Here is an 18876-nt window from a genome sequence, read left to right on the forward strand (position 1 = left end):
TCCCGATTGTGTTTGTGCAGAGTCACAGTTGGGAATTTAGACGCACGCATGGAGAAGTACATTGACCATGTATTGGGCGGTGGCTGTTCGGACACGTGCAGATGGTTTGTCCTATGGCCGTGTCGCTGAAGTGTTTGCGTACTCAGGGGCTTAATCGCTCAGCAAGGAGGCCATCCTGAAGGCGCAGAATCTGCGCCTAGAGTAGGGCTGATGAAAGTTTCCAGGGCGTGACCGATGTTGTCACCAATCTCTATTTCAGCACCTCACTCCTTGCACATTTGGCTCGCACGGCTACACACCAGGTAAGGGCTCTGTAGCGTCATTAGCATAGAGGCAGATGTATTAACGGCGAAAGACGCCAGACGCAGCTGCGATCAACTCTGAATTAGAGCCTGAGTAAGAAAAACAGGGGCAGCGCACAAACAAGTTAGATTTGCAGATTATGCCTGTCCCTGGGATCGCACCCTCTATGCCCCATGGTGTTTCAGTGTCCCCCCCAGATTGGATGACAGAGAAAAGTGATTTATTTGCTTTAAACGATGAAATGTTGGGACGTGTAATATTCATTAAGGGAACACAATTGTCTTATCACGCCATTTCTCTGTGTCGCCGCCTTTACATTAATATGATTGGTTTTAACTGTTGCGTTTTGTTTGGTTCTACGTTGGGCGTTGCCAGGTTAACTATACGCTCTCCTCAGCCATAAAGAACTCTGAGGCTTGCAGAATAGACTCACAAGTATGAAAATATAAACCAAGTTTCAGGTAGAAAAATAAAAAAAACTAAAAGAACCGGGAGTACAGATGGCGTGAGATGAAAGAGAGCGCAATTCCAGACAATTACATTTCAATAAATTAAGTTTTATTTGGGATTAGCATATCGGCAAATGAGTTTAATAAATTACAGAACGGTGGAGGGACATGTCTTCTCTTATCACAGTTCAATAATAACCTTGGATTATCTGTATACACTGTGACCTCGCTAGAGTCAATAGGTACATAGAGGTATATATAAAGATATGTTTTGTACTATAGAACAAAGGAAACTCCCAGCGTCTGAGACCCGGGCGTAGTCCCCTGGCCGCCATTTGCGTGTTGATGCCTCTGTATCGGTGTGACATAAGTGTGAATACGTCTTCATATACAGCAACATCCTGTGGACATGGAGAACACTATATACCATGTATTTCAGTTAATTTTATAGAGCAATTATCATCAGCCAATTCTAAAGTAAAGTCTGGCCACCTAGAACATTAATTAAAAAAAAAATCAATTCTATGTACAAATATGTCTACAGCAAAAGAGTCAGGTCAACATTGTTCAAAATGGCCGCCCTAAGGAAACCCGGCTAGGACAAACATAGTGTGGTGGTTAGGTTTTTCAGAATCGGGGCACAGCCACGAGCAGCGGAGGATGGACCCATTGAACCGCTTTGTTCCCGATTGTATTGTGACTACACCACAAACTTGTTGTAACGGGGGTGATTGATCTGTATGGGCGAAATTACTGAAGGTTTCTATAGAAACTCCAGTAAAAAAAACATAAGGGAGGGGGGGCGACAATAATGCTGCATTTTTTTAGACATAGAAGACATATATGTGGCATAAAAAGGCACACAAATGACATTGGTGTAAACCTGCATATATGTATGTGTATATATACTTTAACACCCACACATATATAGCCCACAGAATGGAGGGCCCGCAAACGCAGATAATGAGTTCGCCCGAGATGGGCAAAGTCTGTAAACACGTAAAATGTAATTTCATTCCCTGTAATGAAGTGTCCTTTTTTTGGTTGTCTTGAAATATTGGGTAGCATGGACCTGTAACACCTACAGTATATCTGGCACAAGTCCCATAGTTCTCATTAAAGAATAACAAAAATTAAAACTGAACAAGAGACGTCAGTGAAAAAACATAAACCCAAAGCTAGTTAAATATAATAAATAATAAATAAAAAGAGCTAGATGTGGCCCAATTGGTGATGACTTCGCTTGAAGGGAAACCTGCAACATACAAGAAGGAGCCACTGCTTGGAGATCCATCTCCTCAGACTTGCGCCATTTGGACTCGTTGACCGTCAAGGTTCATGGTTGACCCATCTTTGCTGTAGTATACACAGTTCCTGGAGCCAATGTCATATGTATAGTTTTGGTTTACACATCAGGTTTTAGTTTTTCCACAGCATATGGCAATATACACAACGGAGAGGTCCCCAGTGTCCACTGTCCGTCAGTCTTTTTTTTTATGCCAGTTCTGTATCACTTAAAACAGATTTGTTTTGAGGGAACTTTGCTTCCTGTGAAAAGTGGACAGGACCCCTGCAAACGGTCCCGGGACGGCCTCAGCGGGCTGCCAGGCTTTCAGGAGATCTGCCGTGTTGCTGGTTGGGACTCCAGGCCATACCGGGGGCTTCAAGGTTTGAACTGTATGGTTGGGCACTAGACTCGACCCTGTGCCAGGGCTGGGGCTCAGGCTGCCCCCTGGGCTGTTGAGGTTGCCCGCGATGGGTAACGACGCTGTGCTGTCAGGGGTCGGACTGCAGTTAGACTCTTTGGACTCATCGTCCTCTGAAGATGATCTGGGATCTGACTTTTTACCATTGGATCCTCCACTGCTGCCATTCCCATTCTTGGAATTCGCCGCCCGCTCCTGTTTGCGGAACTTGGCTCTTCTGTTCTGGAACCAGACCTGAGAAAACCAGGAGACAGAGGGAAAGCGGTGAGACATGACTGTATGATCCAGGAATAGTCCCGTCTACATTTTACACTGATTTTACTTCTAGTATAAGATGTGTGCACAATCTGGAGGGGATATAAAATGGTCCATTTCCTTTGTGAAAGCCGCACTCCGCCCTACATTACATGTGTCAGCCATGTGGCATGCGCAGAAGCATGTAAAGCCAAGTTGCTGCGTCTGCACCTTTTGCTGGTCTTGCTTCTACTGCTGTACGCTCTGCCCTAGTATACAGCCCTGCGTCCGAACGCTGAAATACCATTTGCTGGTCTTTAGACACCACCAGTGGTTGCACCATCGAAACTTGCAGCAACCCTATGGCAGGTGTATAATTACTGTCCATGTACGCCCGCCTGTGTGAGGGGGTGAGCGTCTGTATATATAGCCACTATCACCGACACTCCTGTAAGATGCCCGTCTCTATACATCTGCTTAGACACCTCCCCAGCACTGCCGTAGCACACCCAATACATTTCTGAGACTGCCAATCATTCGCAACTGCGACTATATATTCTCATCCCGTATATAACTGCAAATGAAAGTGTATGACTTGTCTGCAGTGATAATATTGTCACACATAGCCTTGTGACAGCCACACAGGACACGTATAACATGTCACACACAGCCTTGTTTGGCCAATAAACATTGTTCATTTAATATTTGGATGAAGAAAATGAGCATTTTGTTGGCCAATTCTATTCGTGCTGAAGCCGCTGGGGGAGAATTATTGCGACGTACAACAGACTTCCTGTCTGCAAGAATGTGACACTGGGCCACTCAGCCTGTTATTGCGTATCCCATAAAGCCCAGTAAAACGAATTTACATTTTAGGCTGTTTAGTGACACTTTTGGCTATGCCCCGCCCAGTGCGTCTCCACGCTCTGCCATGTATCTTCCGTACAGCGGGGTGGATGTTTTCCACCATTAATTGAGATGGTGGCTTTTTTATGCTACCAGGCACACTGGACACGTATGCCATGTCACACACAGGGAAAGCCACACTGGACACATATGTCCATCACACACAGGGACAGCCACACTGGACACGTATGCCATGTCACACACAGGGAAAGCCACACTGGACACGTATGCCATGTCACACACAGGGAAAGCCACACTGGACACGTATGTCCGTCACACACAGGGAAAGCCACACTGGACACGTATGCCGTGTCACACAGGGAAAGCCACACTGGACACGTATGTCCGTCACACACAGGGACAGCCACACTGGACACACATAACATGTCACACACAGGGAAAGCCACACTGGACACGAAGGCCGCGTCACACACCGGGAAAGCCACACTGGACACGTATACCCGTCACACACAGGGAAAGCCACACTGGACACGTATGCCACGTCACACACAGGGAAAGCCACACTGGACACGTATGCCACGTCACACACCGGTAAACCACACTGGACACGTATGCCACGTCACACACGGAAAGCCACACTGGACACGTATGCCACGTCACACAAAGGGAAAGCCACACTGGACACGGATGTCCGCCACACAGGACACGTATAACATGTCACACACAGGGAAAGCCACACTGGACACGTATGTCCATCACACACAGGGACAGCCACACTGGACACGTATAACATGTCACACACAGGGAAAGCCGTACTGGACACGAAGGCCGCGTCACACACCGGGAAAGCCACACAGGACACGTATGCCACATCACACAGGGAAAGCCACACAGGACACGTATACCCGTCACACACAGGGAAAGCCACACTGGACACGTATGCCACGTCACACACAGGGAAAGCCACACTGGACACGTTTGCCACGTCACACACCGGTAAACCACACTGGACACGTATGCCACGTCACACACAGGGAAAGCCACACTGGACACGTATGCCATGTCACACAAAGGGAAAGCCACACTGGACACGGATGTCCGTCACACAGGGAAAGACACACAGGACAAGTATAACATGTCACACACAGGGAAAGCCACACTGTACACGTATGTCCATCACACACAGGGACAGCCACACTGGACACGTATAACATGTCACACACAGGGAAAGCCACACTGGACACGAAGGCCGCGTCACACACCGGGAAAGCCACACAGGACACGTATGCCACATCACACAGGGAAAGCCACACAGGACACGTATACCCGTCACACACAGGGAAAGCCTCACTGGACACGTATGCCACGTCACACACAGGGAAAGCCACACAGGACACGTATACCCGTCACACACAGGGAAAGCCACACTGGACACGTATGCCACGTCACACACAGGGAAAGCCACACTGGACACGTTTGCCACGTCACACACCGGTAAACCACACTGGACACGTATGCCACGTCACACAGGGAAAGCCACACAGGACACGTATGCCGTGTCACACACAGGGAAAGCCACACAGGACACGTATGCCGCATCACACACAGGGAAAGCCACACTGGACACGTTTGCCACGTCACACACCGGTAAACCACACTGGACACATGCCACGTCGCACACAGGGAAAGCCACACTGGACACGTATGCCATGTCACACAAAGGGAAAGCCACACTGGACACGTATGCCGCATCACACACAGGGACAGCCACACAGGACACGTATGCCCCGTCACACACAGGGAAAGCCACACAGGACACATATGCCGTGTCACACACAGGGAAAGCCACACAGGACACATATGCCGTGTCACACACAGGGAAAGCCACACAGGACACATATGCCGTGTCACACACAGGGACAGCCACACAGGACACGTATGCCCCGTCACACACAGGGAAAGCCACACTGAACACGTATGCCACGTCACACACAGGGAAAGCCACAACGGTTAGGATACAGACGCTGGTCAGCCAGAAACACACGTCATCACTGGTCTTGTCTGCAGAGTCCTATCCAATCTCAGTCAGCTGGGCAGAGCCCCTCGCCTTGTGCCCATATACATGACATGGGCCAACTTTTCCATGTGTCATACAGCCTATGGGGGAGGTTGGCATCTTCTCTACTTAATCTATCTCCAAGGCTGGGTACATCTCCCCCATAGTCTGAAAGTTGTTGGCACCATCCCCATAAACACTAGGGGGAGCCAGAGAGCAGGGAGAAACTTATCCCATTAACCTCCACAACCTGTACCCCTGCCCCAAGTAATTCTGGGCCCTTACCTGTACCCGGGCCTCCGTCAGGTCTATCTTCAGCGCCAGCTCCTCTCTGGTGTAGATATCCGGATAGTGGGTCTCAGCGAAGACCCTCTCCAACTCCTTGAGCTGGGAGCTGGTGAACGTGGTCCGGATTCTCCGCTGCTTCCTCTTCTCGTTGATGCTGGACGGGTCCGAGAAGAACTTGTAGGGGACTGGGGGGCAGAAGGAGAGGTGGGGGTTAGAAGAAGCCTTTTCCTGGTTCCATTATGTGGTTTCAGGATACCAGCAGAATAATCAGTCAATGGGTGAGGATATGAGGCCTAAATACAAGGGGGAGATGTATCAAGCCATGAAGGGAAGTTGCCTATAGCAACCACCCAGCAATAGTAACATAGTATCTGAGGTTGAAAAAAGACAATTGTCCATCGAGTTCAACCTATTTGTGGTGTCCTCTGCATGATGATTTGACTAAATAGTAACTATAATGCATGACTATGCACCATACCCCTGGATATCCTTATCCAATAGGAATTTATCTAACCCATTCTTAAAGGTGTTGACAGATTCCGCCATTACAACTCCCTCGGGCAGGGAATTCCAAACACGTATTGTCCTTACCGTGAAAAAGCCTTTACGCCGTATTGTGCGGAATCTCCTCTCCTCTAACCTGAGCGAGTGTCCACGAGTCCTCTGTGTTGATCTAACCAAAAACAGGTCCCGCGCAAGCTCTGAGTATTGTCCCCTTATATATTTGTAGATGTTGATCATATCCCCTCTTAGTCTCCGCTTTTCCAATGTAAACATGCCTAGTCTTTCAAGCCTTTCCTTGTATTCCATCGTCTCCATGCCCTTAATTAGTTTGGTCGCCCTCCTTTGTACCTTTTCAAGCTCCAGGATATCCTTTTTGTAGTACGGTTCCCAGAACTGTACACAGTATTCAAGGTGTGGCCTCACTAGTGATTTATATAATGGGAGTATAATACTCTCGTCCCTAGCATCAATACCCCGTTTTATGCATGCTAATATCTTATTAGCCTTCTTTGCTGCAGTCCTACTTTGGGTACTACTGCTTAGCTTGCTATCTATGAGGACACCTAAGTCCTTTTCCAGTACAGAATCCCCTAGTTTTACCCCATTTAGTAGGTAGGTGTAATTTTTGTTCTTGTTACCACAGTGCATTACCTTACACTTGTCTGTGTTGAAGCGCATTCTCCATTTGGCTGCCCATGCTTCTAATTTAACTAAGTCGTTCTGAAGAGACTCGGCATCCTCCTCTGTATTTATAGCCTTACACAATTTGGTATCATCTGCAAAAATTGACACCATGCTCTCTAGACCTTCTGTTAGGTCGTTAATGAAAATATTGAACAATAGCGGTCCTAATACTGAGCCTTGCGGCACACCACTTAGCACTTCAGTCCAAGTTGAAAAATATCCATTAACCACAACGCGCTGCTTCCTATTATCTAACCAGTTTTTGACCCAAGTGCATATTGTGCTTCCTAGCCCTGATTCTTGTAGCTTGTATATAAGTCTCATGTGTGGTACAGTATCAAACGCTTTGGCAAAGTCTAAAAAGATTGCATCCACGTCTTTACCCTGATCTAGGTTTGCGCTTACTGTTTCATAAAAGCCAAGTAAGTTGGTTTGACAGGATCTGTCCTTCATAAACCCATGTTGATTCCTTTTAATGACCTTATTGGTTTCAAGGAACTTCTGAATACTATCTCTTAGAATACCTTCCAATACTTTCCCCACTATAGATGTAAGACTAACTGGTCTATAATTACCTGGTTCAGCTTTACTTCCCTTTTTGAATATAGGCACTACTTCCGCTGTATGCCAGTCTTTGGGAACCATACCTGATATAACTGAATCCTCAAAGATCAGAGATAGCGGTTTTGCCAGTTCAGAGTGAAGCTCCATTAGAACCCTTGGATGAATACCATCGGGCCCTGGTGATTTATTAATCTTTAAATGTTTTAATCGGTGACAGACTACTTCCTCGCTTAAATAAGTACCTATCAGTGTGATATTGTCCTTATTGAGATTGTGTGTCAGTCCCTGAATTGGGTCCTCTCTAGTGAATACTGTTGAAAAAAACTCATTTAGTGTGTTCGCTATGTCATTATCATTTTTGCTTAAGACTCCCAACGTGTCCTTCAAAGGGCCTATACTCTCCTTTTTTAATCTCTTGCTATTGATGTATTTAAAGAATTTTTTGGGATTTATCTAGCACAGTCTATGAAATGACAGATGCTTTCTGCAACGTCTCCACTCTGTCTCTCTCCAAGGCTTGATACAGCTGCCCCACAGTGTGACCCTGCACAATACAGCGTCTCCACTCTGTCTCTCTCCAAGGCTTGATACAGCTGCCCCACAGTGTGACCCTGCACAATACAGCGTCTCCACTCTGTGTCTCTCCAAGGCTTGATACAGCTGCCCCACAGTGTGACCCTGCACAATACAGCGTCTCCATTCTGAGTCTCTCCAAGGCTTGATACAGCTGCCCCACAGTGTGACCCTGCACAATACAGCGTCTCCACTCTGTGTCTCTCCAAGGCTTGATACAGCTGCCCCACAGTGTGACCCTGCCCAATACAGCGTGTTACATGTGAGGGGCCTGCAGTCACGGCCGGGCTTTGACGTATGACATCAGCGTCTACTGCGCTATAATAACACTGTATATAACCTGCATGTAATCAGCATTTATCCCACAGATTGTCAGAGCTCACCAAATTTCTGCAGAAATATAGAAAATGTTGAAGGGTTCACAAACTTTCAAGCACCACTGTATAAGGGAAGGGGGGGGGGGGGGGGGTTACTGACATTACAACCACTATAACGACTCTACACCGCAATATAATTCTGTGTTATCTGGTATCTTCCAGAACTATTAATAAATATGATAAAATACCAGTACAACCCTGTGTATAGAGCACATATTACTGGGGTACACTGGCAGTCACAGACACCCCTGTATATTACACACACACAGTAAGCCGTGTATTACTGGGGTACACTGGCAGTGACAGACACCCCTGTATATTACACACACACAGTAAGCCGTGTATTACTGGGGTACACTGGCAGTGACAGACACCCCTGTATATTACACACACACAGTAAGCCGTGTATTACTGGGGTACACTGGCAGTGACAGACACCCCTGTATATTACACACACACAGTAAGCCGTGTATTACTGGGGTACACTGGCAGTGACAGACACCCCTGTATATTACACACACACAGTAAGCCGTGTATTACTGGGGTACACTGGCAGTGACAGACACCCCTGTATATTACATACATACAGTAAGCCATGTATTACTGGGGTACACTGGCAGTGACAGACACCCCTGTATATTACACACAGTAAGCCGTGTATTACTGGGGTACGCTGGCAGTGACAGACACCCCTGTATATTACACACACACAGTAAGCCGTGTATTACTGGGGTACACTGGCAGTGACAGACACCCCTGTATATTACACACACACAGTAAGCCGTGTATTATTGGGGTACACTGGCAGTGACAGACACCCCTGTATATTACACACACAGTAAGCCGTGTATTACTGGGGTACACTGGCAGTGACAGACACCCCTGTATATTACACACAGTAAGCCGTGTATTACTGGGGTACGCTGGCAGTGACAGACACCCCTGTATATTACACACACACAGTAAGCCGTGTATTACTGGGGTACACTGGCAGTCACAGACACCCCTGTATATTACACACACACAGTAAGCCGTGTATTACTGGGGTACACTGGCAGTGACAAACACCCCTGTATATTACACACACACAGTAAGCCGTGTATTACTGGGGTACACTGGCAGTGACAAACACCCCTGTATATTACACACACACAGTAAGCCGTGTATTACTGGGGTACACTGGCAGTGACAGACACCCCTGTATATTACACACACACAGTAAGCCGTGTATTATTGGGGTACACTGGCAGTGACAGACACCCCTGTATATTACACACACACAGTAAGCCGTGTATTACTGGGGTACACTGGCAGTCACAGACACCCCTGTATATTACACACACACAGTAAGCCGTGTATTACTGGGGTACACTGGCAGTGACAGACACCCCTGTATATTACACACACACAGTAAGCCGTGTATTACTGGGGTACACTGGCAGTGACAGACACCCCTGTATATTACACACAGTAAGCCGTGTATTACTGGGGTACGCTGGCAGTGACAGACACCCCTGTATATTACACACACACAGTAAGCCGTGTATTACTGGGGTACACTGGCAGTCACAGACACCCCTGTATATTACACACACACAGTAAGCCGTGTATTACTGGGGTACACTGGCAGTGACAAACACCCCTGTATATTACACACACACAGTAAGCCGTGTATTACTGGGGTACGCTGGCAGTGACAGACACCCCTGTATATTACACACACACAGTAAGCCGTGTATTACTGGGGTACACTGGCAGTCACAGACACCCCTGTATATTACATACACACAGTAAGCCGTGTATTATTGGGGTACACTGGCAGTGACAGACACCCCTGTATATTACATACACACAGTAAGCCGTGTATTACTGGGGTACACTGGCAGTGACAGACACCCCTGTATATTACACACACACAGTAAGCCGTGTATTACTGGGGTACACTGGCAGTGACAGACACCCCTGTATATTACACACACACAGTAAGCCGTGTATTACTGGGGTACACTGGCAGTGACAAACACCCCTGTATATTACACACACACAGTAAGCCGTGTATTACTGGGGTACACTGGCAGTGACGGACACCCCTGTATATTACACACAGTAAGCCGTGTATTACTGGGGTACGCTGGCAGTGACAGACACCCCTGTATATTACATACACACAGTAAGCCGTGTATTACTGGGGTACACTGGCAGTGACAAACACCCCTGTATATTACACACACACAGTAAGCCGTGTATTACTGGGGTACACTGGCAGTGACAGACACCCCTGTATATTACACACACACAGTAAGCCGTGTATTATTGGGGTACACTGGCAGTGACAGACACCCCTGTATATTACACACACACACAGTAAGCCGTGTATTATTGGGGTACACTGGCAGTGACAGACACCCCTGTATATTACATACACACAGTAAGCCGTGTATTTCTGGGGTACACTGGCAGTGACAGACACCCCTGTATATTACACACACACAGTAAGCCGTGTATTACTGGGGTACACTGGCAGTGACAGACACCCCTGTATATTACACACATACAGTAAGCCGTGTATTACTGGGGTACACTGGCAGTGACAAACACCCCTGTATATTACACACACACAGTAAGCCGTGTATTACTGGGGTACACTGGCAGTGACAGACACTCCTGTATATTACACACACAGTAAGCCGTGTATTATTGGGGTACACTGGCAGTGACAGACACCCCTGTATATTACACACACACAGTAAGCCGTGTATTATTGGGGTACACTGGCAGTGACAGACACCCCTGTATATTACACACACACAGTAAGCCGTGTATTACTGGGGTACACTGGCAGTGACAGACACCCCTGTATATTACACACACACAGTAAGCCGTGTATTACTGGGGTACACTGGCAGTGACAGACACCCCTGTATATTACACACACACAGTAAGCCGTGTATTACTGGGGTACACTGGCAGTGACAGACACCCCTGTATATTACACACACACAGTAAGCCGTGTATTACTGGGGTACACTGGCAGTGACAGACACCCCTGTATATTACACACACACAGTAAGCCGTGTATTACTGGGGTACACTGGCAGTGACAGACACCCCTGTATATTACACACACACACACACAGTAAGCCGTGTATTACTGGGGTACACTGGCAGTGACAGACACCCCTGTATATTACACACACACAGTAAGCCGTGTATTACTGGGGTACACTGGCAGTGACAGACACCCCTGTATATTACACACAGTAAGCCAGGAGGTGTTTCCCCGCTGGGACCCCCACCCCCCGCAGTAAGTGGCTACAATGTCACAGATGAGAGATACATGTAAATGGCCCTCACTGGGGCGGAAGTCTGAATCCATTGAAGTGTTTAATCCTCTACAGTAGGGATGAGTGGATGCTGGGACACCATGTGTGGGAGGTAGTGGTTAGTGGGTGATACTGTGTGTGGATGGCAGAGGTTAGTGGGTGATACTGTGTGTGGATGGCAGAGGTTAGTGGGTGATACTGTGTGTGGGTGGCAGTGGGTGATACTGTGTGTGGATGGCAGAGGTTAGTGGGTGATACTGTGTGTGGGTGGCAGTGGGTGATACTGTGTGTGGATGGCAGAGGTTAGTGGGTGATACTGTGTGTGGGTGGCAGTGGGTGATACTGTGTGTGGATGGCAGAGGTTAGTGGGTGATACTGTGTGTGGGTGGCAGTGGGTGATACTGTGTGTGGATGGCAGAGGTTGGTGGGTGATACTGTGTGTGGATGGCAGAGGTTAGTGGGTGATACTGTTTGTGGGTGGCAGTGGGTGATACTGTGTGTGGATGGCAGAGGTTAGTGGGTGATACTGTGTGTGGATGGCAGAGGTTAGTGGGTGATACTGTGTGTGGATGGCAGAGGTTAGTGGGTGATACTGTGTGTGGATGGCAGAGGTTAGTGGGTGATACTGTTTGTGGGTGGCAGTGGGTGATACTGTGTGTGGATGGCAGAGGTTAGTGGGTGATACTGTGTGTGGATGGCAGAGGTTAGTGGGTGATACTGTGTGTGGGTGGCAGTGGGTGATACTGTGTGTGGATGGCAGAGGTTAGTGGGTGATACTGTGTGTGGGTGGCAGTGGGTGATACTGTGTGTGGATGGCAGAGGTTAGTGGGTGATACTGTGTGTGGGTGGCAGAGGTTAGTGGGTGATACTGTGTGTGGGTGGCAGTGGGTGATACTGTGTGTGGATGGCAGAGGTTAGTGGGTGATACTGTGTGTGGATGGCAGAGGTTAGTGGGTGATACTGTGTGTGGGTGGCAGTGGGTGATACTGTGTGTGGGTGGCAGAGGTTAGTGGGTGATACTGTGTGTGGGTGGCAGTGGGTGATACTGTGTGTGGATGGCAGAGGTTAGTGGGTGATACTGTGTGTGGATGGCAGAGGTTAGTGGGTGATACTGTGTGTGGGTGGCAGTGGGTGATACTGTGTGTGGATGGCAGAGGTTAGTGGGTGATACTGTGTGGGTGGCAGAGGTTAGTGGGTGATACTGTTTGTGGGTGGCAGTGGGTGATACTGTGTGTGGATGGCAGAGGTTAGTGGGTGATACTGTGTGTGGGTGGCAGTGGGTGATACTGTGTGTGGATGGCAGAGGTTAGTGGGTGATACTGTGTGTGGGTGGCAGAGGTTAGTGGGTGATACTGTGTGTGGGTGGCAGTGGGTGATACTGTGTGTGGATGGCAGAGGTTAGTGGGTGATACTGTGTGTGGATGGCAGAGGTTAGTGGGTGATACTGTGTGTGGGTGGCAGTGGGTGATACTGTGTGTGGGTGGCAGAGGTTAGTGGGTGATACTGTGTGTGGGTGGCAGTGGGTGATACTGTGTGTGGATGGCAGAGGTTAGTGGGTGATACTGTGTGTGGATGGCAGAGGTTAGTGGGTGATACTGTTTGTGGGTGGCAGTGGGTGATACTGTGTGTGGATGGCAGAGGTTAGTGGGTGATACTGTGTGTGGGTGGCAGTGGGTGATACTGTGTGTGGATGGCAGAGGTTAGTGGGTGATACTGTGTGTGGATGGCAGAGGTTAGTGGGTGATACTGTTTGTGGGTGGCAGTGGGTGATACTGTGTGTGGATAGTAGTATGACACTGTGAAGGTAGTGTGACAGACACAATTGTATCTAATTGCACAAATGTCAAATGTGACCGTACGTGGCTGGTGAGTGTATATAACACGGCTCACACACAGCACAGTACGTGAACGGTGAGTGTATATCACACGGCTCACACAGCACAGTACGTGGCCGGTGAGTGTATATGACACGGCTCACACACAGCACAATACGTGGCCAGGGAGTGTATATAACGTGGCTCACAGCACAGTACGTGGACGGTGAGTGTATATAACATGGCTCACACATTGCATAGTACACTGCTGGTGAGTGCATATAACGTAGCTCACACATGGATGTAGCGGGTGCAGTGACACTGTGGATGCAGCGGGTGCAGTGACATTGTTTGTGGATGTAGCGGGTGCAGTGACACTGTGTGTAGATGTAGCGGGTGCAGTGACACTGCGGATATAGTGGGTGCAGTGACACTGACTGTGTGGGTGTAGCAGGTGCAGTGACACTGTGTGTGAATGTAGCGGATGCAGTGACACTGTGTGTGTAGATGTAGCGGGTGCAGTGACACTGTGTGTAGATGTAGCGGGTGCAGTGACACTGTGTGTGTAGATGTAGCGGGTGCAGTGACACTGTGTGTGTAGATGTAGCGGGTGCAGTGACACTGTGTGTGTAGATGTAGCGGATGCAGTGACACTGTGTGTGTAGATGTAGCGGGTGCAGTGACACTGTGTGTGTAGATGTAGCCGGTGCAGTGACACTGTGTGGATGTGATGTAGCCGATGCAGTGACACTGTTGATGGATGTAGCAGGTGCAGTGACACTGGGTGTGTATGCAGCAGGTTCAGTGAAACTGTGTGTAGATGTAGCGGGTGCAGTGACACTGTGAAGTGGATATAGCGGGTGCAGTGACCTTGTGGATGTAGCGGGTGCAGTGACACTGTGGATGTAGCGGGTGCAGTGACACTGTGGATGTAGCGGGTGCAGTGACACTGGTGGATGCAGCTGGTGCAGCGACACTTTGTGTGAATGCAGCGGGTGCAGTGACTGTGTGTGGATGCAGCAGGTGCAGTAACACTGTGTGTGGATGTAGTGGGTGCAGTGACACTGTGGGGATGTAGTGGGTAGAGTGACACTGGATGTAGTGGTAGTGGGTGCAGTGACACTGTGGGGATGTAGTGGGTAGAGTGACTCTGGATGTAGTGGGTGCAGTGACACTGTGTAGATGTAGCAGGTGCAGTGACACTGTGTAGATGTAGCAGGTGCAGTGACACTGTTGGTGAATGTAGTGGGTGCAGTGACATACCTATCTTTTTGTACAATATTGTCTTTTCTGGGAGTGAGTTACGCCCATATTCTGGTTTACGCGGTTAAGGCAGCCATCTCCGCGCATTGGAGAGGTGATCCATTTATCCCTTTTGGTGCAGTGACACTGTATGTGAATGTAGTGGGTGCAGTGACACTGTGTATGGATGCAGCGGGTGCAGTGACACTGTGTGTATATGTAGTGGGTGCAGTGATACTGTGTGTGGACGTAGCGGGTGCAGGGACACTGTGTGTGGCTGTAGTGGGCACAGTGACACTGTGGATGTAGCGGGTGCAGTGACACTGTGTGGATGTAGCGGGTGCAGTGACACTGGATGCAGCGGGTGCAGTGACACTGTGTGTGGATGTAACAGGTGTAGTGACCCTGTGTGTGGATGTAGCAGGTGCAGTGACACTGTTGGTGGATATAGCGGGTGCAGTGACACTGTATGTTTGGGTGTAGTGACACTGTGTGGATGTATCGGGTGCAGTGATACTGTGTGGATTTAGCGGGTGCAGTGACATTGTGTGGATGTAGTGGGTGTACTGATACTGTATGGGTGCAGTGACACTGTGTGGAAGTAGCGGGTGCAGTGACACTGTTGGTGAATGTAGTGGGTGCAGTGACATACCTATCTTTTTGTACAATATTGTCTTTTCTGGGAGTGAGTGACGCCCATATTCTGATTTACACGGTTAAGGCAGCCATCTCCAGGCATTGGAGAGGTGCTCCATTTATCCCTTTTGGTGCAGTGACACTGTATGTGAATGTAGTGGGTGCAGTGACACTGTTGGTGGATGTAGCCGGTGCAGTGACCGTGTGTGTGGCTGTAGCCGGTGCAGTGACCGTGTGTGTGGATGTAGCGGGTGCAGTGACACTTTGTGTGGATGCAGCAGGTGCAGTGACACTGTGTAGATGTAGCGGGTACAGTGATACTGTGTGTGGACGTAGCGGGTGCAGTGACAGTGTGTGGCTGTAGTGGGCACAGTGACACTGGATGTAGCGGGTGCAGTGACACTGGATGTAGCGGGTGCAGTGACACTGTGTATGGATGCAGCGGATGCAGTGACACTGTGTGTAGATGTAGTGGGTGCAGTGATACTGTGTGTGGACGTAGCGAGTGCAGGGACACTGTGTGTGGCTGTAGTGGGCACAGTGACACTGTGGATGTAGCAGGTGCAGTGACACTGTGTGGATGTAGCGGGTGCAGTGACACTGTGTGTGGATGTAGCAGGTGTAGTGACCCTGTGTGTGGATGTAGCAGGTGCAGTGATACTGTTGGTGGATATAGCGGGTGCAGTGACACTGTATGTTTGGGTGTAGTGACACTGTGTGGATATAGCGGGTGCAGTGATACTGTGTGGATTTAGCGGGTGCAGTGACATTGTGTGGATGTAGTGGGTGTACTGATACTGTGTGGGTGCAGTGACACTGTGTGGGTGCAGTGACACTGTGTGTGGATGTAGCAGTTGAATTGACACTGTGTGTGGATGAAGCGGGTGCAGTGACACAGTGTGCATGTAGCGGGTGCAGTGACACTGCGTGGATGTAGCAGGTGCAGTGACACTGTATGCGGATGAAGTGGGTGCAGTGACACAGTGTGGATGTAGCGGGTGCAGTGACAGTGTGGATGTAGCGGGTGCAGTGACACAGTGTGCATGTAGCGGGTGCAGTGACACAGTGTGCATGTAGCGGGTGCAGTGACACAGTGTGGATGTAGCAGGTGCAGTGACACTGTGGATGTAGCAGATGCAATGACACTGTGTGAATGAAGCGGGTGCAGTGACACTGTGTGCATGTAGTGGGTGCAGTGACACTGTGTAGATGTAGGAGGTGCAGTGACACAGTGTGCATGTAGCGGGTGCAGTGACACTGTGTGGATGTAACGGGTGCAGTGACACTGTGTGCATGTAGTGGGTGCAGTGACACTGTGGATGTAGCAGGTGCGACATCTGACGGAAAGGATCCGACATCTCAGTATTCAATGAGTGGTCAAATCTGACAGGATTTGGCCATTTACGACAATGCCAATCCGACTTTTTTTTAAAGTCGGATTGACATTGTCGGAATCGGTGCCAATACCCGTTGGATTTGGCTGCAGAATCCAACAAAACACATCGATCCACGGCTACTCCGCCGTTCCACGTGTTTTCCGACAAGTCGGAATTGACGACTTGTCGGAAAAAAAGGAGCCCTATTGAATAGGTCGGAACCCCTTCCAACCTAAAAAAGTTGGAAACTGACATCTTTCCGACAAGACGGCAGTTTCCGACAAGCATTGAATACCCCCCTATGTGTGGATGTAGCAGGTCCCGTGACACTGTGTGTTTGGGTGTAGTGACACTGTGTGGGTGCAGTGAGACTGTGTGTTTGGGTGTAGTGACACTGTGTGTGGATGTAGCAGGTGCAGTGACACTGTGTGTTTGGGTGTAGTGACACTGTGTGTGTGCAGGGAGACTGTGTGTTTGGGTGTAGTGACACTGTTTGGGTGTAGTGACACTGTGTGGGTGCAGGGAGACTGTGTGTTTGGGTGTAGTGACACTGTGTGTGGATGTAGCAGGTGCAGTGACACTGTGTTTGGGTGTAGTGACACTGTGTGGGTGCAGGGAGACTGTGTGTTTGGGTGTAGTGACACTGTGTGTGAATGTAGCAGGTGCAGTGACACTGTGTGTTTGGGTGTAGTGACACTGTGTGGGTGCAGGGAGACTGTGTGTTTGGGTGTAGTGACACTGTGTGGGTGCAGGGAGACTGTGTGTTTGGGTGTAGTGACACTGTGTGGGTGCAGGGAGACTGTGTTTGGGTGTAGTGACACTGTGTGTGGATGTAGCAGGTGCAGTGACACTGTGTGTTTGGGTGTAGTGACACTGTGTGGGTGCAGGGAGACTGTGTTTGGGTGTAGTGACACTGTGTGGGTGCAGTGAGACTGTGTGTTTGGGTGTAGTGACACTGTGGGTGCAGGGAGACTGTGTGTTTGGGCGTTGTGACACTGTGTGGATGTAGCAGGTGCAGTGACACTGTGTGTTTGGGTGTAGTGACACTGTGTGGGTGCAGGGAGACTGTGTGTTTGGGTGTAGTGACACTGTGTGGGTGCAGGGAGACTGTGTGTTTGGGTGTAGTGACACTGTGTGGATGCAGAGAGACTGTTTGTTTGGGCGTAGTGACACTGTGTGTGGATGTAGCAGGTGCAGTGACACTGTGTGTTTGGGTGTAGTGACACTGTGTGTGGATGTAGCAGGTGCAGTGACACTGTGTGTGGATGTAACAGGTGCAGTGACACTGTGTGTGGATGAAGTGGGTGCAGTGACACTGTGTGGATGTAGCCGGTGCAGTGACACTGTGTGTGGATGTAGCAGGTGCAGTGACACTGTGTGTGGATGTAGCAGGTGCAGTGACACTGTGTGTGGATGTAGCAGGTGCGGTGACACTGTGTGGATGTAGCGGGTGCAGTGACACTGTGTGTGGATGAAGTGGGTGCAGTGACACTGTGTGGATGTAGCAGGTGCGACATCCGACGGAAAGGATCCGACATCTCAGTATTCAATGAGTGGTCAAATCTGACAGGATTTGGCCATTTACGACAATGCCAATCCGACTTTTTTTAAAAGTCGGATTGACATTGTCGGAATCGGTGCCAATACCCGTTGGATTTGGCTGCAGAATCCGACAAAACACATCGATCCACGGCTACTCCGCCGTTCCACGTGTTTTCCGACAAGTCGGAATTGACGACTTGTCGGAAAAAAGCAGCCCCATTGAATAGGTCGGAACCCCTTGCAACCTAAAAAAGTTGGAAACTGCCGTCTTTCCGACAAGACGGCAGTTTCCGACAAGCATTGAATACCCCCCTATGTGTGGATGTAGCAGGTCCAGT

The 18876-nt window shown here is 49.1% G+C and overlaps 1 protein-coding gene across 1 annotated transcript in view; it reads right to left on the bottom strand.

Annotated features, from left to right (window-relative positions):
• Nucleotides 1–868: 868 nt before the first annotated feature.
• The window catches only part of PHOX2A (paired like homeobox 2A), a 32604-nt gene continuing 14596 nt past the window's right edge, over nucleotides 869–18876 (bottom strand). Inside the window, exons 2-3 of the mRNA XM_063950901.1 lie at nucleotides 5901–6088; nucleotides 869–2692 (exon numbers count right to left, since the gene is read on the bottom strand). Of these exons, the coding sequence (XP_063806971.1) occupies nucleotides 2267–2692; nucleotides 5901–6088 (614 nt within the window). The 3' untranslated portion in view covers nucleotides 869–2266. The remainder of the gene's footprint in view (nucleotides 2693–5900; nucleotides 6089–18876) is intronic.

The sequence above is a fragment of the Pseudophryne corroboree genome, chromosome 2, assembly GCF_028390025.1.
Source record: "Pseudophryne corroboree isolate aPseCor3 chromosome 2, aPseCor3.hap2, whole genome shotgun sequence".
In the NCBI taxonomy this organism is placed as follows: domain Eukaryota; kingdom Metazoa; phylum Chordata; class Amphibia; order Anura; family Myobatrachidae; genus Pseudophryne; species Pseudophryne corroboree.